Below are 24475 nucleotides of genomic sequence, written 5' to 3'. Positions count from 1 at the left end.
GTAGCTATCACAGCCACAGGCTATGTCACATACATAAGTACGAAATTAAAGGCTGCTAAGAGAAGCCTTTGTAAGTCTTAGTGCTAAAATAAGGAATCTGTACTGCTTGGTTTATACAAATTATTCTAGCACCACCAGTATGGAACTGAAATCATCAGTTAACAAGGCATATTAATCAAGGTCCCCAGCTTCTTTGGAGAGACAGGATCATAGTTTGATAATATACCTAACCTTCTGCTTCTTAGCTCTTGAATGAGAGAAGTAATCACTGAAAATGTTAAAAAGGAAATAATAGGCTTTATTTATCCAGTGGCAGGGGCTGTCAGACACTGTCAACAAACACTGAGCAGAATATGAAAATCAGAATGTAAATATCAAATCCGCTTTTGAGGGAGAATTATTTAGCAATTGATTAGACAGCGCCTCATTCAACAGTCATCTCTAATTACAGAACTGTTCCAAATCAACTTTTATTTCCTACAACTTGCAGATTCTGATGGAATGATATCAGAAGGATTCAACAACTGAGGAAATTTATATACTCGGAAGAGATCAATGACATCTCATTACAAAGACAGAAAGCAGGTGACATGAAACACAATTGAAATAAAAAAAATTATACAATTCAAATCATTTTCTAAATCTAATATTCAAAGACTTTACAACTTTCGCAACTTGAAAATGTCTCTTCAGAGGACCAACGAAATGCAAACAAAGAAAATAACTCCATTCCACATATGTGCTTTATTCCACTTCATAATATTTGCTCCAACATATAGATGCAAGTGTTTACCTGAGGCTGCCTAGGATAAAGTAAACACAACAATGGTGCTGGAACAGGTTTCAACATTTCCCAGAACTGTTATATAAGTTAGCAGATAGTACAGAAGGACTTTATCCCTCTGACCAAATTGTCAAGTCACACTAGGCAGTTTCCAATCAATCAAGTTCATGTATCATCAACAAAAACATGTTCTCATAACTCAAGAGCCAAGTCATTATTTAAAAGAGAGGCCTTAAGACATGTGAGACAGCCTGACCAGGTGGTGGCGCAGTGTATAGAGCATCAGACTGGGACTCAGAGGACCCAGGCTCAAAACCCTGAAGTCACTGGCTTGAGCATGGGATCATAGACATGACCCCCTGGTCTCTGGTTTGAGCCCAAAGGTTGTTGGCTTGAAGCCCAAGGTTGCTGGCTTGAGCCCAAGGTCACTGGCTTGTGCAAGGGGTCACTCGCTCTGCTGCAACCCCTCAGTCAAGGCACATATGAGAAAGTAATCAATGAACAAGCAATCAACAGACAACTAAGATGCCACAATGAAGAATTGATGCTTCTCAATTCTCTCTCTTCCTGTCTGTCTGTCCTTATCTGTCCCTCTCTCTGACTCTCTGTCAACATAAATAAATAAATAAAAAGACATGTGAGACAGTCTGGAACTGCATTCATCAATTTGAGGTTTTCCTATGAAATTTTTGGTTCATTTCATGTAGAACTTATAAACTAAAGAAAAAGTCAGAAAACTTTTTCTCTCCAGGGCCAGATAGTAAATATTATAGGCTTTGCAGAACACTTATGGATTGTCACAAATTATTCTGTTTTGTTTTGTTTTTTACAACTTTTCAAAAAAGGTAAAAACTGTCTTAGCTTGAAGGCCACACAGAACTCAGACCCTGGCAGGATTCCGTCAACTGCCTGTTTGCCAACCCCTGACCCAGGCTGTCAGGAGCATGGTCTCACAATGTAATCCAAACAAACTCACCAACACTCCAAGACTCAGATTTAGAAATACCTGAACAGTTAAATGCCAATACCAATCACGTTGGCTCTCTGGTGATGAAATAATTCACACATGATTATTAATAAATGGCCAAGTGTCTCCTGCATACAAACATGCTCTTTTTTTGGGGGGGGGAATATTTAAAATACACAGAACTAAAGATAAAACATATTCCACAACTCAGAATGCACAACTGTTTTATGGCATGGACTCTTCAGAGAAAATAGCCTTCTTATATCAATAGCTTACTACTAGGTAAGGTCCAGGGGTTTTCTTGACATATAAATGGATTCATGCTCTCTGGGTTATTGAGAGCTCTTCAGTTTGAGGGATAGTTTGTTCTTAGTATTTTACAAACAATATTAAAGGGAAGAAAGCTTTTCTGGTGCTCTACTCACCACCCACTCAGAAACATGGTACATGCCCAAGGTTCCACTGGTTGTAGAACATCGGAGGGCCTCTTCCTGCCTCTCTCCCTGCCCGATTTTGGCCCCTTTCAACTACTATCCTTTAAATGTGTTTCCCAGGATTCTCTCTCCCCTCTTCTCTCTCTGCATCCTCCTCTATTAATAGTCTACTCATACTTCTATTATCAATATGTAAATGGATTAAATTCAAATTTTCACTTTAAAAAATAATTTTTCCATTCATTTGAGTGGGGAGGGGGAGAAGGGAGAGAGAAAGAGAGAGAAAGAGAGAAGCATCAATTCATTGTTTCATTTAGTTGTCCCATTAAGTTGTATGCTCATAGATTGCTTCTCATACGTGCCCTGACCAGGGGGTAGAACCCGTGAGCTCTGGTGCGCTGGGTCAATGCTTTACTGAGCCATCCAACCATATCTAGCAGCAGGCCTCTAGCCCCAACTGCCTTTTGGACATGGCTACCTCCTGTCCCATTGGCACTTCAGGCTTAACATTTCTTCTGAGCTCCCAAACTCCCTTTTCCTATATACCAAGAAAGTGTGACTTTTTACTGCTGTGACCAGCTGCACATCATCACATCTAAGAAGCTATTGATTATAAGACTTAATTTTCAGTACCACTAGGGGGAAAAAGATGCTGCAAATAATAGGTATACTATCAACTGTAAGATGCATCTTAGTTTCAGAGATATTAAAATATAAAAGAAAATGTGCATCTTAGAACTGATGAAATACATTGACAGGTCTGTCTTCCCCACCTGACTGAGTTGAGAAGGGTGCGGATGGTATCCATTGACAATGTCTAACAGTACCAACCACAGAGGAAACATCCAGTGATGATGGTGCTGAAAAATGACTGGGTGACAGTCTGGAGATGTAGAAGAGAAGAGAACAGTGTCAGCTGAGCACTCACTACTGCCATGCACTGTGTTAACATTCTACATGTCTTCTTGTCTAATCCTGACATGAAGCAGTGAGGACACATGGGGCAAAGGAGACTTGAATTTATCAGAGAATCAATTTAATTCTTTTTTCTTTTTTAATTTTACCAACTGAGCTATCTGGTCAGGGACCAATATTTATTCTTGATATAAAAAATAAAAAGAATAGGCCCTGGCCGGTTTGCTCAGTGATAGAGCGTCAGCCAGTGTGTGGAAGTCCCAGGTTCGATTCCCAGTCAGGGTACACAGAAACACCCACCTGCTTCTCCACCCTTCCCCCTCCCTTTTCTCTCTATCTCTCTCTTCCCCTCCCACAGCCAAGGCTCCATTGGAGCAAAGTTGGCCCAGGCACTGAGGACGGCTCCATGGCCTCCACCTCATGCACTAGAATGGCTCCAGCTACAACAGAGCAATGCCCCAGATGGGTAGAGCATCGCCCCCTAGTGGGCATGCCGGGTGGATCTTGGTTGGGCTCATGCGGGAGTCTACCTTTCTGCCTCCCCGCTTCTCACTTCAGAAAAATGCAAATAAAATAAAATAAAAGGAATAGATAAAACTATTAAAGTTTGTATAAGTGTAATATTAGTTATTTCTGTAAAAAGGTTACCATTTATGTTTATAAGAATTATGCATATAATTTAAAATATCTAATTATATTATCTAAGTTTGTTCTGATTTGCCTTTATTTTGTTTCTCATATATCAAGGGTCATCTGCTCTCTGGAGGGGGCAAAGTGACAAGTGGAAGGAACTGACAAGGCAGCTTGTATGTGTCATGTCCTGTGCCAGAAGTTGTACATGTGTTCAATGAACCTCAGTATGCTTATGGAGATATTATCACCCCCTTATACATGACCTGAACCTTGGAAGCTGAATAACATTAGTTTCAGGTAGAATGGTGAAATAACTTGCCTAGCTGGAAATAGGCAGTGAATAGAAAAGCAAGATTCAAACCCAAGTTCATCTCTTCCTGGAGCTCAAGCTCTGCCCATAATCCTCAGCTTGCTGCTTTGTTGACTGCAAATGAGATGATTCAAGATATTCTCATTCTCAAACCCTATTTGATCATCAGGATTCTGTCTCCACAGTCACTGACACCAAGCTGAATCTTTATGCTGGTAGCCCTTCACGCTGAGTGGAGCTTTCCAATTGCAGCGGTGCGGTCAAAGTTTTATGTTGTTGTGTCATGGCTCTTAGGTTAGAACCTCACATGCCAGGGCACCTAGCACATCCTGGTTATACTCATTATCTCTGAATTGTGGTGCCGTGCCCATCTCACTCTCAAAAGTGCCCTGGATTGGAAATTCTCTATGGTCAGCAGCATCTTAGAGGAGAGACCCTGGCTTGTTGGGGGGATGTTAAACTGCTGCTCCATCTGTCCTGTCCTGGAAAACCTGGGGGTGGTCTTAGAAGAGTTTGTTTTGATCACTTACTCCAGGCTCTTTATCCACATTACAGACTTAATTACATTCTATGAGTAAATGCAATATCAGACATCATCATTTATATGGAAGCAGCAAAGTCTTCTTTTTGCTTTATTTTCTCATGCTATGTCAAAAAAAAACCCCACTAACATTTATTAAACTAGATTAATTCAGGTATTGTGTATACATCATGCCAACTTCTTGCAATTCTACAAAATTAGTATTACTTTTTTGTTTTACAGATGAAAAACATGAGGCTGAAAAAGTCAAGCCTTAGCCCAAAGTGACACTTACAGAGCCAAGTCTCATAGAGCATGGGGCGACTTGCCTTCTAGCAATACTTCTCTGTTAGCAAAACATACAAAACAAAGGTACTTAAAAAATTTTTTGGGGAGGGTGATATTTTTAAGAAATAAGAGGTGAATAATGAAAAGTACTTTAACCATTAAATCTGTCATTTATAACAGAAAACATTTTAAAATTCAGAAATACTTCTCCTTTTACCAGGGTTTTATATCTCCAGAAAAGATAAATATCTGGTGGGTTGTGAGAGTTCTCTGATAAAAATGTTTTCAACAATTTAGAGTTTACACTTCTAAAACTAGATGTTACTAAAGAGGCATCATGTTTGAAATACATTTGAATATAAGAATCTTAAATACCATTGGGTAAACCTCTGCTAGGTAAGTTGGGATTTAATAAATGTGTGTGTTCATTTGGCCTACCTCGTTCAAATGCTGAGCCCAAAGATCACTGTGTGAACATTATTCAGTTGTTTATTATTATATAGCAAATACTTAGCCTGCTAACATCTATATACAGGACCAGGTGTTAGGGATGTGGATGGAACGCAGGCAAGAGTCCCTGACTTCCTGCCGAGGGCAGGAAGAGGATACGAAAACAAGTGAATGCAATGAAGTATTTTAGATGTTGTGATAGAAATGTAGTCAAGCGGAAAGAAAGGTGCTGGCGGATCTGTCCAGGGAATGTAAAAGACTTCTCAGAGGTGGGGACAGCTGAGCTGACTTTTGAGAAATGAGTCAGTGTTTACAAGACAAGCAGGCTAGATAAGAAGATTCTAGGGATAAAAGCAATGTGAAACAATATTATATTACAGCTTTCACATGGTTGATATATAAGTAAGTGACCTTCAATAAGTTGAATTTTCTTTAAAAGACCATCTTCTTTCTTTTATGAATACCTTTTCGTTTCTACCTCACTTGTTCTGTACACACACACACACACACACACACACAAACTAGGCCATGATCTTGGCTTATATTATATCACATTTGAAACCCGAAACTGACCAAAGTTAGACAGTTTCAAATTATGGTAGCCAGAGGAATCTTAATGGTACTGTGTAGAAGTAGTTTTAAATGAAAGCTAACATAATATAAAGTACTATATGCAACCAAAAGGGCTAATTTACGACGACAGTGGGACCTGTTACTAAATTTCTGAGGTTTTGAACATGGAAAGTCTCAATACTACAGATTTCACAACTGAAATAAAATAAAAATAATTGGTTATTTGAAACCCCCCTTTATCATCGTTTAAAGAGTTTCCATATTTTCAGTATAGTTCAGAACAGAAATATTCAGGCATTATTTCTGATTCTTTTTCTTCATCTTTACTTGATAAAGTACTCCCTTACCTTTGTAACTTCCCTAAATTTTGCTCTGAACAGCGAGGACTTAGGAAGAAAAGATTTTCCAGAAATATTCCTAGTGTCAGTCTGAAACTAGAGGTAAAGGTTATCACATATAACAAAACCAGGTTACCCTGCTACCCTAAACCTACTCCTAAAAATAGTAGGCATTACATATTATTATATTAGATGCCAAGTATTATTCTGAGCATTCTGCACATTTCAAATCACTTAACCCTCACAACAATCCTATGAGGTCATTACTATGATTATCTCTAGTTTATAGGTAAAGAAATAAAATCCCAAAGAGGTAAACCTCAGTAAACAACAAAGCTAGGGTTCAAATCCCAGCAGTCTAGCTCTAAATTCACACTCTTAATCACCACCATCGTGCCTCTATGGTCTCCTTTCTGGAACCTGAACTCTTTAAGCAATGTTTGTTACTACATACTTCATATTCAAAATTATTCATTCACTGGCCCCTGGTTTATCCTGGCTGCTAAGAAGAGCCTCTAGCACTGACTAGTAATTCCTATACTTGAAGAGTTCATAGATTGACAGAGAGACGTCCAATACAATGTAAAGGGTCGAGGTTCCACATGCTGTCCAAGTGCTGAGGATAGAGTGACTAATTCAGTCAAGGCAAGTTTCACAGAGGCAGTGATACAAGCAGAGAATTTAATGCTGAACTGAACCAGACTTTACTGGGGGGTGGAGAGGGTGAGGGATGCATTTCAACTGCAAAACAACATGAGCAAAAATACTGAAGTGGGAAAGAACAGCCACACTGGGAAATGGTGAGGCGTCCTACACCTGGTTATGAAGGGAAATGGTAGAAACCCAGGCTGGAGGTTGGTCAAGGTCAGACTGCAATGGGCCTTAAATCCAAGTTAAGATATTTGGAGCAGCTGTTGAAGGCACCAAGGAACCATCAAGAGTTTTGACTAAAGAGAAACAGCTGAAGACATGATTTGATTTCAGTTTTAGAAAGATGTCTCTGGCCACCTTACAAAGGGCAATAATTAAAAGGTCATTGGGTTGTAGACTATAAAGAAGAGTCCACGGAGAGAAGCTGAGAGTATGAATGCAGAAGGAAATTGCAGAACAGGGCAGACTTGGGAGCAATTTAGCAGGGGTACCAAACACAACTTGATGACTACAGACTTGAGATGCATCCCAACAGAGACTGAGTACATGAGGCTTAAGTTAACACCCAGACTACAAGTCTCAACAGCAGCCACAATTTACTTAGTTGCAATCACTGGGTGACTCACCAGAAATGAGACCATCCAATAGTATTCACAAATGTCTAAAATTTAGTGTGGCTTATTTTTTTGGAGCCAGAATAAAAACAGGAGAATACCTTTAGTAAGAATGTGTGAGGACTACATGATTACCATTTCCTGGAGTAAGATTCAAGTAAGTAGTAGTACAATATAGCTGTATAACTTGGTGTGCTTTCAGAAAGAATAGCTCAAAAAGAATTTGTCTTTTTAATGAGTTCCTTCCATATAACAGTAATAGTTTGGGAGTGACCAAATTAGGAAGAAATCTTCCATTTAAAATAAGAGCCTTAAGTCAGAATACATACCAGTTTTTCAATTGAGTTTGCCTAAATATTTAAGGTTTTAAAATATAGTTTCATTAAGTAGCCAGTCCAGAACATTCAACATTCACTGGAGGAGAATGGAATATTCTCAAGAACAGACCATATGTTGAGTCACAAAACTAGCTTCAACAAATTTAAGAAGATTGAAATCATACAAAGTACATTTTCTGACCACAATGCTTTGACACTAGAAATCAATGGCAACAAGGAGGTTAAAAAAAAAACCATAGACATAAAAGTGAGACTAAGAGACATTGATAAGAGTGTGGTGGTTACGGGGGGAGGGGGGAGGGGGGAGAGGGAGAGAGAAAGGGGGAGGGGGAGGGGCACAAAGAAAACTAGATAGAAGGTGACAGAGGACAATCTGACTTTGGGTGATGGGTATGCAACATAATTGAACGACAAGATAACCTGGACATGTTATCTTTGAATATATGTATCCTGATTTATTGATGTCGCCCCATTAAAAAAATAAAATTATTGAAAAAAACAAACCCATAAATATGTAGAGATTAAACAACATACTGCTAAAAAACTGATTGGGTCAAAGAAGAAATAAAAGGAAAGATCAAAAGATATAGAGACAAATGGGAATGACAATGCAACGTATCAAAACTTCTGGGATGCAGCAAAAGCAATCATAAGGAAGTTCATATCATTACAAGCCTATCTCAAAAAATAAGAAAATATCAAGTAAACAACCTAACATTACATCTTAAAGAACTAGAAAAAGAAGAAAAACAGTCCAAAATCAACGGATAGAATATGTATCTGTGGATGAGAAAATTACATCTCAACCTATAATTCCAAACTGCCAAAGTACTAAGAAATATGAAAACTGACCTTTTGAACAAGAGGTTAAAAAATCCATGAGTCAACAGTGACTCTTAGAAAAAAAGCACATGTCTAAAACAAACCTAAATGATTATCTTTTTTTTTCCTTTTTTTTAAACAGCATTTTTTAAAAGATTTTATTTATTCACTTTAGACAGAGGGGAGAGAGAGAGAGAGAGAGAGAAGGGGAGAGGAGCAGGAAGCATCAACTCCCACATGTGCCTTGACCAGGCAAGCCCAGGGAATTGAACCGGCGACCTCAGCGTTCCAGATTGACGCTTTATCCACTGCGCCACCACAGGTCAGGCTGACTATCTTCTTTAAGGACAACTCCAAAACTTTCTACTTGGGTTTCTCTTACAAATTCTACTAATTTCCATGGCTTCACAACACAAATAGCAAGAAATTGCATGAAAGTGATCACATGGTGGCTTCACTACCAGAGACCCTAGTTTTCAGAGGCATCCCCAATTTCTAGCCATACCATCGTTCTACAAACCATCAAAACATCTTGGACAAGCATTACCCTTGTAGCATACTAGACAGTAAGGTCCTTCAAGGTAAGATGGGATCTACTTCTCTCTTTCTCTTTACCTGGTATGGTGTCTGGCTCACATTCTGCAGACAACTACACTTATCAATCTGTCACTCAATTAATGCAGAAAATAAAATCTACTTTCCCAGTTTCTGACACCAAAACAGACATGGCAGGGAAGGGAGTAGGGCAGGGAGGATCAGCTTTATAAGTTAGTCTTTTTAAGGCCATGTTGTGGAGCTATTTTAAAGTGTGATCCATTTGACCCTTACATAGTAAATTCTTTAGATGAGATACAAATGAACTGACAAATTCTGTTCCATGGTATATGGTGGCATAAAATGTTTCCAGGACTAATCTTGATCTCATCATTTAAAGTGAATCAAATCTGAGCAGACTGTAAGAATAGGTTGGAAGGGTAACAGCATCCACTTTGAAGAAAAAAAAGGGGGGGTGGTAGAGAAGAAAGCTCAAAAGTTTCTAAGAGAAATGGGATGCACCTAAGTCTGATTCCATTCTTTGTGAGCTTGGTGAACACAAGGCCCAAAGGACCACAAACCCCAAATCTCAATTCCAACTTGAAGACTCTATGATTTAGACAAGTCACTATAGAAAGACTATCTTTGTGGAATCAATGTCACATTTTACACAGACCAGGTACTCTGCTGCTTATGTTTCTCTGACTAATAATAATGGAAGGGGGGGATCAAATTTTATCATTTGTCTTACGTTTTATGTACATATTATACATGTGTGTCATATTACATAATGTTGGTATAATGAGGCTTCCTTTCACAGTAATAAAAAATTTAGTAGCTGTGGATTATATCTTTAATTCTCCTATTAGTATCTTTTCAAGTAATCAGGGCATGAACAAATTTTGAATATAAATGTTTAGTCTCTGGCTTATCAAAATTTGGAAGAAAATAACATGAAAGTTTTCACATACAGGAGCTCCCCAAAATAATGAGGCAATCACCAGTAGACAAGTTGTAAGTCTTTAGTTAGTATTATCTCGGTTGCCTTTCTAATCAGAATCTTCCAGTCCATTTGCAAAGGTTATGCTGTGAGTACCTATGTGCTTAAGAAATGTTTTCTTTAGAGCATACCTGAAGCATGAACAGAAGAAAACTCCATATTTAAGCAATTATATGCAACTCAGAAATGCCAATTTCCATCACAATTAGTCTAAGTTATGCAACATATTTTTGTTCCTTTTTAGTATTAGGTGATGTATGTTTTCATAATTTGCTTAACTGCCTATAGTGAAATTTTAAAATCACATAAACTATATAAAACCATAAAAGAAAGGGCACCTTTTTATTTTTCCCAATGCACCATGTTTCTACATTGCTTATAGAGCTGTACAAGAAACACTGTTCATTTCTATATAAAGATTTCCATAAAATTTTTATAGTTTCTATAAATGCATAAAGATTGTTAGTTTCATTATAACCTCTGTTTCAGTGCCAGTGGAAAGAAAAATTACCTGCAACTCTAAACAGCAACCTACATATAAAGGGGCGGGGAAGTGTGCTCAGACCTCTATTTAAAGAGGTCTAAGAAACTCGCTATATTTCACCAACATATAGATGAGCACACCAGAGAAGCAACTTCTAGCACATTCAACTCTAATCGCCACCCTTAGAACAAAAAGGCTATAAAAAGTACAACTGAAAAAAAAAAGTGCAACTGTAAGAACAAATTATTAACTTTAGTACAAGAAGTAATTATAACTAATACATTTTTAAATGGTATATATAATGCCTATCATACTTGACACATTACAAAGCTATTTATGGATATCTTCTCTCTGATAGTTACTATATCTTTATACCAAATTATCCCATACTACAAGGTATAATTACTAAAGGCTCATTGTTTTATTCTGAAAAATCATATAATGTTTTAAAGCCAAAGATGGGATTTTGATGAAAGTGGTAAGCATAATTTGCTAACATGTTAATTTAACTATCCTTTTCTTCCTTAATTCCATTAGTATTCATTAAAACTGCACCAATCACAATGAGTAAAGTTTTACCAATTATTTCCATAATTCTGAATGAATACAATAAACAGAATAGAATAATTATAAATCCACTTAATTAACTAAAAGGTTATTTCCAGAAGGGAAAGATATCCATGTTTTGTTTTCTTATTTTTAATGCTACATTGATATGTTGATATATTTGAGAAACCATTTTTATAAATGAAAGATACATATTATTGTGATTCTGCTCTTAACAAAAATTTTATATTGGACAGGGTGTGTTAAGAGCCACAGTATCTAAAGTTATAATAAGAGATTGCAAAAAATCTAGTTTAAGCTATTAAAACCAAAGTCACCTTGGAAATTGCATCTGTAGTTTAGTAATTTTAACTCTAAAAATAAAAAATTTAGACAACTTCACATTATGCTTATGAGAGATAAATTTTTCAAAATTTTATAAGTAAGTTGTTAGAAGATGTTTTTAAATGCAGGATCCTTCTCAAGGCAGGATCCTACCAGCGTTGATGTTTTAGTATTTAAACTAGCTAAGCATTAAACAAAAGAAGATGAATAAGTAATGTGAACTCTGAAAAAGACCTTGCTTCTGTCTTTTTCGTTTGTTTTTCACTTAAAAAAATATAGGCATTACATGTCTTTCTGGAATTAACAAAGGCTGTACTTTCAGGCTTCAAGATAGCAGGCTTACCAGATTTTAAATGAAATATTGGGTGCTACAGTGATTTAGTGGTTTTAAACCAGAGATGTCATTGCAGTCTTAGGGTGTCACAGACAACTTAAGGGAGAAAAAAATGGGGCACAGAGAAATCATTTTGTCAGTAATTACAATCAAGAGTCCTAAAATGTGGCTCAGGCTGCTCATTACTTCTTCCTTTTGTATCAAGACCCTTATTTACATTTCAGATTACATTTTTTATGAAACAGTAAGATCTCTCAGAGCTGAGAGGACTGAAATAATGAGGGGAAAACATTTTAATAAAACGTGTTGGCTCTGCATTACTTCCGTGTCAGAAAGAAAGGCTACTTCTGTAGTGATGGATCATTTATTCTGCTTCTAAACGAGAAGCAAAAAGATGAAACTGATGAACTTTTACTGCCCATTTGTCTTTAGCAGACAATTAAGACAGAGAAGATCAAAATGGATTATCATACCACGCAGACAACTGGCCCAACAGTAATACATCTCCGAGACCACAGATTTGTAACTCTCTTTTATCCCTCCCCTTTCTTCTTACTTCTGTTTCCACTCTAAAGGCAGTGCTAGCTTTGTGGCTCAAGGAGAGCCAAAAGGCTGGTCATCATTATTCAGTCACAGATGTCAATCTAACCTCCCTTTTTTCTCAGTTTCTAAAGCAGTGAGCCACAATAATTTGTGACAGATTCTTTTACTGTAAGGTACAAAGAACACACAGAATAAAACATCTAGCAGCAGCAAGCGTCTCTGATCAAGTGTGCTGGTACATGGGAAATACACAAATGTAAAAACAAGTCCTGGTAGTTGAGGCAAATGAGGAGAAAAACTGGGCGGGGGATGGGGGGGTTGAGTGTGTGTGTGTGTGTGTGTGTGTGTGTGTGTGTGTGTGTGTGTGTGTAGTAATAAGTGCTATACTTTGTGGTGAATTATCCCAAATCCTTATGGATTATAGCATAAATGTTTTAATACTAGAAATATTGTCTAGATTAAGTGCATATTCAGCATGTAAGGTTTGCGTGTAATACAAATATTTCTAAGAATTCCTTTATAATAGTACACAGAGTGGAAAGACAGTTTCATTTAATCCAACAAATGCTAAGAGAAAACACAGAAGATCAGAACTCAAATGATAAAAAAAGGTAAATAAGCAATATGCAGGTCTCATTTTACCAGTAAATCAACTCTCAAATTTCTGGAAACTTGTATGTAATTTCATAAAAAATAAAATATATCTTTTATTCAGCCTTGATTCTTGAGTTATAAGCGGAAAAGATGGTAAAGTGTGTGTTGAGTCAAGTTGGAAGAGATGCTAAGTAAGGCAGTGAAATGCGCGCTCTCCTAAGCCTACCTCTACCCGTGAGTGGCATCCTCCAAATTTCAAAACTTTTATGTCACTGATCTAAACAAAAATAAATAAATATTGATCCTATAAGCACTTAAAATAGCTGATGGCTATCATTATTTTTTAGGCTCTTACTATAATTTTAAATAACTTAAACTTCAGTATATAAAACACTTATAAGATCATCCATTAACCCAAGTAAAGAGAACTAAGTTCATAATATAGGAATATCTAATCTGAAAACTGGGCTCCACATGCAATGATAGAATTCATAATAGCCTGAATTTCTGTCTATAAATAAAAATACACTATATATACATACGTATCTACAGTACATACACACACACACACACACACACACACACACACACACACACACATTTTCCCCAAACATACAAGCACATATACTCAGAAAAATAAACACCAAATTGTCATAGTGATTATCTCTGAGTAGTAAAATTACAGATGGCTTGTATTTTCTCCCTTTTCATTCTTTTGTTTATTATTTATGTATATTTTCTCAATATTTTTTGTATCAAACATATTATCCTTGTGATTTTTAAAAGTTATACCAAAAAAATCATGTTGCTCAAACATTTTCAGATATAATAAGAAACTATGTTTAAAAAAATAGAGCCAGAGGTTAACCATATTATTTTAAATTTTTACCTACAAAATTTTCTCTCATGGATAATTCAGATCATGGGACCACAGAGGCTATTTACATAGATACAAGAGTTTAGAATAATGATTTTCTTGAGAACTACAGCCTCAAGTCTATACAAAATAATACTTTAAGATTTTTCCACTCTAGACATTGTTTAAGGGAAGAAAATCATTAAAGGTCCTACAATCTTTGGATTATGTAGTTTAAACCCAATGAACTCAATCTCACCACAATTTATGGTAGGATAAAAATTTATCTCTCCAGTTGGAAGATGAAACAAGGAGTAGAGTGAGAAGATTAATACTTATTAAAATCTCATTTAAAAGTCTTAGGATCACACACAAAACAAACCCTTCCAGTTCTCTTGAGTTCTTTACAATAAAATCTCATTACAAAGCATCTCATTATACCGATTATCCAGTTATGTTCCTGGTCACAATATGTCCCCTGTATTCATAAAGATGTATCAGATACTTTGCCTTCTGTTATATGGCCATACTGCAAAGGTGTTACCACTACTACTGGATATTTCTATTCCATTGTACCTATCTTCTTTCAAGGACTACTTTTAATGAACAAAGGTAAGTAGATGTACTTTAGAAACGTATTATATTGTATACAATACTCCACACATGAAAGGTCTTATAAAGTGGTTTTATTCAGTATAAACAAGGATGCTTTTACTTTAAAACTGCTTTTACAAGCATATCAAATTGCTTATTTGAACTAAAAATGTAAGGTGCACCAAAAACCTACAAAACATCTCAAATGTTTCTGAAGATCGAAGCTGAAATCCAGAGTGTATTATCTGGAATTAATTATCAAGAGTAGAGCAACATCAGAACTTCAACAGTATTTTGTGATTAAAATATGTAGTTCCTTCCACTGCATTCCATGCTTGCAGAATGCAGGAAATTCAAGATGGCAGGACCAAGGGGCCAGTCTTCACTTTCTCTACCATCATTACAACTGCCCTCTCACCCTACAGACCCTTCCTGCATGTGTATCTTCTCCTTTGAGTACTACCATAACGCACAGTTTCATAATCTAGTTCAAATTCCAGGATATGTTAGAAAGTTCCCTCCTCCCCCTTTTTGTTACACTGGCTCTTGATGCTTAAATAACATTAAAAAAAAAGTTCACAGGCAATCCAAACGGATTTCCTAATGAACTGCAGACTGTAACATAGCTTAGAGTAAAGAGTAAAATTTGTGATAGATTTCTCTTCCTTACTTTCTGTGCATTTTTCCCCTGAAGGTAACATCCCAAACTCGCACCAATGTTTTCAATCCTACTTCAGTATATTTTACTTTTTGTCTTGGGTTCCTAATTACTGTTTCTCTTCCCTTCTAAAAATTCATTTATCTCTTTCAGTAAAAAGAACAGTAATAATATGTTGAACAACTCTGAAATAAATTTTGTCATGTAAAAAATTAATTACGCATTCCGAACCTGGTCACTGTAGTCCTCCGGGAATTGCCTCTGCACCTCAGGATCTGTAAATAATTGACAGATAATATTAATTGGCTTTGGATTAGTGAGCAAGCAGAGGATCACACATTAATATTTGATCAGAAGATGATAGCAGCCCTGGCAGGGGATCCAAGGGGGGCAGCTGAGGCTGCTATGTTGATGAGCACGAGGAAGGACTCGGCAAGGCACTCCCATTACCCTCCTCCAGAAATATTAAAAAGAAAAATTTGAAAGACCTGATGCTACTGTTAACTTTAAACTATTACCTAATGCAAGAATCTTGCCAGCTGCAAATTGCCCTCAATATATTTTTTTCCCAGAGAAAATGAGTCTTAAACCTGCTTGACTTTTCTTCTCTAATCAGAAGGCTCCTTCTCATAGTTATAGAGGTAGTCTTGATAAACTAACTGCCTTAAACACCAGTTTCAGACTGGGGGGCAGGGGCGGAGGTGGGGGAAGGGGCAGTGAGGGTGACAGAATTCTTTCAAGGAACAAATGCAAAACTCTTTCCTTGCTTTTAAAAATAAAATACATACTTCCCCAAATACTTATGAGCTCTTGAAAATACAGATAACACTAGGTAAAGTATTCAAAATAAAACCAAACAATACACTTCTAGCTTACCAATATAAACAAAATTAAACTTGCTCAGAAACTAAGAAATACAGAGGTGAAAATACCTTTCATGACAGTCTAAAACAGAATTACTAAAGTGGTCACTTGATTCTTCAATCATGATTGCAAGATAATCCAATGCCATTGTCTTTAAGTCAATACAGAAGTGTACTAATTAAAAGCTATTAGCACTCCATTTGCTATCGATCAGGAAAACATTCAATCTTTTTTTTTTTTTTTTTTTTGTATTTTTCTGAGGTTGGAAACGGGGAGGCAGTCAGACAGACTCCTGCATGCGCCCAACTGGGATCCACCCGGCATGCCCACCAGGGGGCGATGCTCTGCCCATCTGGGGCGTTGCTCTGTTGCATCCAGGGCCATTCTAGCACCTGAGGCAGAGGCCACAGAGCCATCCTCAGCGCCCCAGCAAACTTTGCTCCAATGGAGCCTTGGCTGCGGGAGGGGAAGAGAGAGACAGAGAGGAAGGAGAGGGGGAGGGAGTGGAGAAGCAGATGGGTGCTTCTCCTGTGTGTCCTGGCCGGGAATTAAACCCGGGACTCCCGCACGCCAGGCCGACGCTCTACCACTGAGCCAACCGGCCAGGGCCACAATCTTTTCTAATAAGAGAAAGATTGGGTTCCTCAGAGACACATTAAGGGGAGTGATCAGAATAATACCTATTTGAGAAACTATGTATCAATATAAAAGGCTTATGGAAAAGCATAATAGTTGAGGGTTCCACCTCACAGTGATCACAATAGTTACTACTCACTTCCCATATCTATGTTTTAAAACACCCATTTACTTCTTTTTGAAAGTAAATCCATGTAAAAGTTAAAACCCTTCAAATCACAACACACACAAAAATACAATTAATTGTTCTGCAGGGAAGAATCAAAAAGGGAGAATTCTACGAGCCTATTCACACAGTACATTTAAATCCTAGAGATACCAGTTTTCAAATCATTAAAGTCAATGGATGTTACTTTTCAAAATCTAAGACCAATATTCAAAAGGTCACATCAAAAGCAGAGTTCCCAAAATGGATGGTGCAAAAAAATATAAAGGCCCTCTCAACCATTTCAGCTCTTGAGGTGTCTTCTGGTTGACTTAAAAACTAGGGGATCAATTTTTCTTTCTACTCTCATCTTCAAATACTAGAAGGGACAAATGACACTTCTCGACCATGACTAGCAGAATTCTGGTATCATCACGGCCGCAGTACTGGGCAGGGCTGCCCTGGTGGGCTGATGAAGACATTGTCACTTCTCTCTGGGCAGGGCTGAAATCACACAAGGACTTGATCCTCTGGAGACTGGGGGCCAGAGGGCGCTAACAGCACTGGATAGGTCTCCAGAAAGAATTAGCCACCAGGATGCAAAGGGACAGCCAGATACCCAAAAAACTTCTGAAAGTGTGTTATGGAATGGGGTGGGGTGGAAAGGGGTGAGGGTTGGAGAGGCTAAAAAAGAGGCCAATGGCGATAATTCCTAAAACATATGAAAGTGAGCTGGTCCAGTGGGAAAAAAAACCTGGTATGTTAGGATTTAAAATTTGTTCCCAAGACAAAAAAAAACCAAAAAAACCCCACTTCTAAGTCACTGAGGTATCCAATAAAATAGAGGTTGGGAAAGCCACAAAATAATCTGAGGCATATTCTTTTTTTTTTCCAGTTGTCATGTGGTTAACACTTACTCTTCAACCAGAAAACTTCAGACAGATATGACGCACATGTAAATCTTTAATATCATGTCCTCTTTCTTGCAGTGATTTGTGCTTTCTTGGGAAACACAAAATACCCGTGGAAATAAAGATGGAATAACACCAAAGACTTAATTTTTCATCACCATTTGCTAAAAGGATGAATGTCAGAAACCAAAACTTGTGGTTTATTCTTCTATTTAAAAATATAAGTTTCTTCATATAGGTGAGAAAAAGGTTTTCAAATCTCTTTGACCAAGTAAATTAATAAGAAACTACATTAATAATTAAGTTGGCACTTTAAAATGCATTTTATTCATATATTCAACATAGCAAAATTGAAAAAGAGACAGAAACATGGATAAAAAGAAAAAAAATCTACCTATTTTAATATATAGAAGGTAGTTATGACCAGGGAATGTCACAATGAGGGCCATTCAAACCATATTCTTAAGCACTGCCTCTATAATGGGCAACATAGGAAACACCACCAACTAAATTCCTTCTCTGTCCTTAGACTGACCCTAGAGGGAGATTCCCAGATGTTAACAGAATCATGTTCCAAGATAATACAGTAATTTTATTTACTATGATTCAAGCATAAAACTTTTGACTTCCTTTCTTTAAAGCCCTACGGCTTACAAAAGCAAACTTCATGGATCCTTAACACTCTTCTAAAACAATATTGAAAAAAAAAAGGCAATGCTTTTTAAAACCAAAGCCCAACCTCTAAAGTTCCATTCAATTAGCTCAGAGATCTAGATAGCTAATAAAACTATGAAAGCCATTTTGTAAAAATGAACACAAAAACTGAAAATAATTTGTCTGAATTTTCTTAAAATGTCTATTTTCTATAATAGGTTGAAATCTTTTTTTTTTTTTCACAGTGACTTGATCATTATGCCATAATGTCACCAAAATACTGACATTGGAAACATCTGAGTTAAAAAGGTCCAAATACAATCTGCTTTTCTCAAGCAACACAACACCAGCCTTACTAACAGCTTCGGCATAGCACATGTACAAAACCTAGCACCCCGCAGTTAAGCAAACCGCCTTTAAATTTTCTGTCTGGCAGCAATCCACTTGCGTGTCTGTATGTTTTTACAAGTTCTCTATGTATTTCATTGCATCAGCTGCATTTCTTTGAGTTTTAAATGGTCTGGGAACATTTTATGAAATGTTCTATGTCTTTATATGGAAAATAACATACACTGGAAAACTGCGCATTGGTCTAATATTTATATCTCTATTCCTTTATCCACCATCCACTGCTATGATTGCTAATGTTCCAAAACACCTTCTCACATTTAGATCCTCCCTGCCAAATGCAGTGTCACCAAAAAGCTCACTTTAAACACAAAAATCTGCAGATGAAAGAACTACCATGGAAAAGAGTAGCATAAGTTGCTTAGGCAATTGGCAATAAGAATAGAGTTATTGGCATGTGTCAAGCTTTTTCTCCAAGAATTGTCCCTGACAGAAAATTAAGAACATAATAGTAGTACATAGCACCCTCTTCCTTCCTTATCCTTCCCTCTCAGTAACTTTCTCCAGACTTAAACAATATATTATTACAAAATTAAAAATCGATTTCATCATCTCCTAGGAAAATACTTTTCAACAACAAAAAAACTGTATTTAAAATACTTTGCCACCAACATGTATGATATGATAGAGTCCATACATCTCTTAGCCACATAAGCCTAATGAAACTTCACACTATGTCAATGTAAGGGTCTACCTTGTCCCGGCACTATGGCCACGCAAGAGACTATCCCCACACAGGACTTCCACTGAAGGCCACAAGATGTATTTCCTTTTTTTTTTTTAACAGAGACAGAGAGAGAGTCAGAGAGAGGGATAGATAGGGACAGACAGACAGGAACAGAGAGAGAGAAGAAGCATCAATTATCAGTTTTTTGTTGCGACGCCTTAGTTGTTCATTGATTGCTTTCTCATATGTGCCTTTACCAGGGGCCTTCAGCAGACCGAGTAACCCCTTGCTCAAGTCAGCGACCTTGGGTCTGAGCTGGTGAGCTTTGCTCAAACCAGATGAGCCTGCGCTCAGGCTGGCGACCTTGGGATCTCAAACTTGGGTCTTCCGCATCCCGTCCAACGCTCTATCCACTGCACCACCCCCTAGTCAGGCCATATTTCCATATTTAAACAGACATTTCACTGGACAGACTCCCCACACACAATCTCATTCAGGGACAGAACATACCATGCTTAGAAGGCTATGTCTTCACAGAGAAAAAAGTTTGAACTCAGAAACTTTTTTTTTTTTAAGAAAGGCTAATATTCTCCAATCTCAATAGTCCATGTTTTCTAGTTTTCTACTGTAATATACTTTTAAATCTTTAAGATATACCAGATTGCCACAGGATGTTTAATTAATAGAATAGAGTTTGGGCAAGACTTACTAGAAAGGTGCTATAAATTATTTTACACAGGCTCCAAAACCTTGAGTTCTGCCTTAGGCTTAAAGTTCCTAGAAAACGTGGTAGACAGATCTTTTACAACAGAAATGCAAATAATTCATAAAAGTACTGTGGTTATGTATGAGGGCTCATTTGTAGATCAGTAACTAGTATGTGTACACACACACAACACACACACACACCTCACCAAATTATTTCCGTGTCATACCAGTAACTCCACTCGCAGGGTCAAGACATGACACTTTCACTGATTACTGAAAAATACACTGTCTTCATTTTCTGTGATAGGCCTAACAACTGCATACTAACCAAATGTTACAATCTACTATAACTGGAGCTTTTTAAGGCTATCTAAGAGAAACTGCAAATGTGGCCATTAACACAGGAATCTATACTGCTTTCACTTTCAACATGCTAGGTATCAAAGCAGAAAACATTACATTTAATTCCTACTAAATTTATTCAGTCATTATCTCTAGCATATTTGAGCCAATAAGAGATAAAATACTGAATACATTTAAAGCTAACAATTATAAAAATCTGCTCTTCAAAACCGAGATTTCAAAATTAGCTGTAAATGATATAATCTCATTGTTTGATTTCATGGAGTTTAAGATACTATCTCCCTCTCCCCCACATCCATGAATGTTAATCCAAGCTGTAATCAGATTTAATTTTCCAGATGAGAAGGTAAGAATATGTTGCAAACCAGTAATAGTCCATTACACTTCTCTTTCCCTAATGACATTTTCCATTTTTATGCACTAAAAATGTAGACTCTCAGAGAATTGTCTGAGAGGTTATACATTTTGAGGACAAGCTTAATCTTCCCCCAAACACACTCAGATATGAACTTTCTTTTAATCTTCAAGAAGAAAAGTTAAGTTTCTTTTGTATATGTAGAATTAAAGTTTCTTGACTGCAAACTGAAACGCACTACACTAACTACTAAAGAGCTTTAAGGACATTGCCTATTAAATCTACTATAACTATAAAAAATCAGCCTCACTTATTGTACATGATAGAATTCTGGAATCATTAGTTTAGCATTGTAACCAAATACAATTATCCTAGTAAATTATTCTACTTATAATAGTTAAATTTACTTATTAAAAGTAATATATTTTTGAAAGCAATGTTTCAAATGTTTTTATAGTTTAAAAAAGTCAACATGTTTTCCTTTTCCTCAACAATCAAACAAAATGGTTTCTGGTATCTTTCCTTTAAAAATGTTTTTAAATTAAAAATTGCTCATTCAAAAAAATTATTGAGTCCAAAATGTTGATTTTATTCTGAAATTAGAAGAAATATAATTCACTAATTTTAAAAAAATCATTTCAAAGTACTTTAAATGAACATTTGGTTTCCAAGTACAGGTGGAATTTCTTTTTTTAAAAAAAATCTCTTCTAGGGATTAACTTTTGCTTTAATACATGACTGTAAGACAAAAACTTCTGAATCATCACCAATTTTAAACCGTGCTTCTTTCTATTCTAGACTTGTCCCTCTCTACTGGCATTGAAAATACATTCAAACCGACTACACAGAAGCCAGCCTGATAACACAGGAGCAGTTCACCATCTACACCTGTGACAGAAACGCAAAGAGCATTATTCAGGGAAGGAGCACACAGCCCACCTCAGGACGGCAAGCAATGGAACCGTTCCTGTGCCAGATTCCTCCTCAAACTAACATATTCTGCCTTTCAGACATATCCTGCTCCAATGTGACTATTTATGCATAAACAGCAGACACTGACCTATTGTTTTCAGTTGTTGGAGTTATGAATATAGTACAGTTACCAATTAAGTGAATCAACAAGTCCTAAATACATCAGCTGTTCTACAAATAATGAGTCCATTGACATTATGCAGTAAAATCTAGGGAGTTTCATCTTTCTTTCTAGAGAAATGCTGATATTTTGACCAGCAAATGCCACTACTTAATAATAACTAATTTCATCTACAAAAGAAATATAATAAATCTGATCATTAACCAAACTTATGCCACGTAAATCCAAAATTCTAACATTGGCCAAATTCCAAAGGGAGTTGTAAAATAAAATAGGAGAGTGCGCTGGAGGGAAAAAAAATGTCAAAAGAACATGTTCATATAGTCTTACATTTTTCCCCACTGAATATCCTAGTTTTTAGCTTTCACTATTATTTAAATATTTAATGGTTTTGAAATCAGTTCGAAGTTTGGAACTAATTCCTAAAATCTATCAAATTGATGGATGAATACTGATGGTTTTTTCTCTAATGGTTATAATCTCAGGTTTCCATTTAATTTCTCTGTGAGTTAGAATTCATCTTACCCCATCTTTTTGTATGAGTACCATTAACTGTCAAATTTTTACTCCAATATGAATAACTACTTCAGATCTAACCTAAATGACAGCTGTGCCCTTTATGTCCTACAAACATGACATCACTGCATAGAGTTTTCATAAATAGATATATCACATCTGTCAAATTAGGTGAAAGGAGATAACTCAATTATTTACTCAAACAAAACTAGTGACTGAGTACCCACTATGTGCCAGGCCCTGAGACAAGTATTTTGTATGAACTTTCTAATTGTATCTTCATGACAAAGCTATGATATTAGGACTATCATAATCAACTTTATTAAAGAAAGCAATAGGTTACCACTTGTCCAATGTTTGAAAATTATTATTTATTCATGCCATAAATACTCTGGTGTGACTAGTCCAATTAATGAATAAGACATAGGCTTGGTTCTCAAGGAATTTATAGTCTAACACTGATGCAGAGCACAGAGAGTTAAACAAGCAGTTACCACAGGGCTTGGTTAAGTACTAAGCTAGGGACTGGTAAAGGGCGTGGAACCTGGTCCTGGCCAGGACAGAAAAGCTTCAGGGAAGAGCGTGGCAGAACCAGGTGGAGAGTCCAGGACTAGCCCAGGGTTCATCTGGTACTACGACCACACGCCCCTTTGGACAATCTAGAGAACGATGGGTATTTTGTGAGGTCAGGGGCCATAATCTACTGAGCTTTGTCTCCTACAAAATATCCTGTCTGTTATAAGTACCCAACAAATATTTTGGCTTAATAGAAAAAGTAGAATAAAATAAACTCATTAAATACCCTGTCTCTCCAAATGGATAAAAGGCCTATTTCAAAACATCCCATTGAAAACAAGCCTTTGAATGCTGCAGGCTTCCTAAAGACACACTGGCATCCAGTCAGCACACAGCAAATATCAGTCATTGTTATTAACCCCAGTGGAGAAATACGCAAGCACTATAAATTAGATGGCTACAGATGTATAGGTGTGCCTTAAATTGGAAATACATGTGTTCCTGAAATAAACTTTTATAAACCCAATTAAAATTTTCCCATCACTTGCCATTACTTAGAAATGTTATAACTTTATCAGAAACTGACTTTCTCTTCATTGTCAGTGGTTCGAAAATCCTTAAGCTACAGTTTATTTTGCCTACTGGCATCTGTTTGCTAATGATCTGTAAACATCAAATGCACTAGGGACTCCCAGATTTACAGAAACCCTGAGGTGAATCTTTGTATAAACTGAAGGACCTTTCTGCTAATTCCTTTGTGTTCTAAGTTTGCATTATGGGTTTCAGAAACAGAGTTCTATTAAATATCTTTGCAGTAATTATACTACCACCAGCTACCTACCACCTACTGAATGCCTAGGTATACCAGTTGTTGCCACAGGTGGTTTATTTTATTATCTTATTTAATCATAACAACTCTTCAGGTAAGTAGATATATCCTTATTTTATAAATAAGTGAGGCTTATTAAGAACAAATTCAGAGTTAAGTCACAGGGTTGGGATGCAGTCTGGATCCATCAGACTCCCAAGAATCCAACGCTGGCTTTCTCTTCTGGCTTTATTTATTTACGTCCTCCTGTTGATCTGACTTCTCATCATTATTGTGACTCAACAATAAGAATACAACTGGACAAATAACTAAAACATGTTGTCATGAAGCAGGCCTTAGCAGATTAGGAATGAGAGCGTTCCAATTCCTCTATTTACTGCCAAGTTCAGGATATAAAGAAATGACTCCAAAGTTACTAGCGTTCATTACAACTGGTAAATACAGTATTTAAGAGATGAATTCATATTAAAAACTTGGAATAATTTTGAAGGCTAGAGGTTATCCTTATATCATCTATGAAAATAATAATCACTTGCTAAACAGAACAAACGAGAACAGAGAGAAAATGTTTTCCTACTTAAGAAAATGTGTTTCCAAGTAAGAATCCCGATGATAAGGTTAAACGCAGTATAGATAAAGCTGGCTTACTATGCCTGTCAACTAGAACAGTGGTCCCCAACCTTTT

General features: G+C 36.7%; 1 protein-coding gene across 7 annotated transcripts in view; it reads right to left on the bottom strand.

Moving 5' to 3' along the window:
- DENND1A (DENN domain containing 1A) overlaps window positions 1-24475 on the bottom strand; it is a 486566-nt gene that overhangs the window by 358400 nt on the left and 103691 nt on the right. For all 7 annotated transcript variants that reach the window (XM_066367202.1, XM_066367200.1, XM_066367201.1 and 4 more), the window contains one exon: window positions 15357-15400. In XM_066367202.1, the coding sequence (XP_066223299.1) occupies window positions 15357-15400 (44 nt within the window). The remainder of the gene's footprint in view (window positions 1-15356; window positions 15401-24475) is intronic.

Source organism: Saccopteryx leptura, chromosome 2 (genome assembly GCF_036850995.1).
Source record: "Saccopteryx leptura isolate mSacLep1 chromosome 2, mSacLep1_pri_phased_curated, whole genome shotgun sequence".
NCBI lineage: Eukaryota > Metazoa > Chordata > Mammalia > Chiroptera > Emballonuridae > Saccopteryx > Saccopteryx leptura.
Note: the sequence above shows the minus strand (reverse complement) of the source record. Positions and strands in the feature narration are given on the sequence as shown.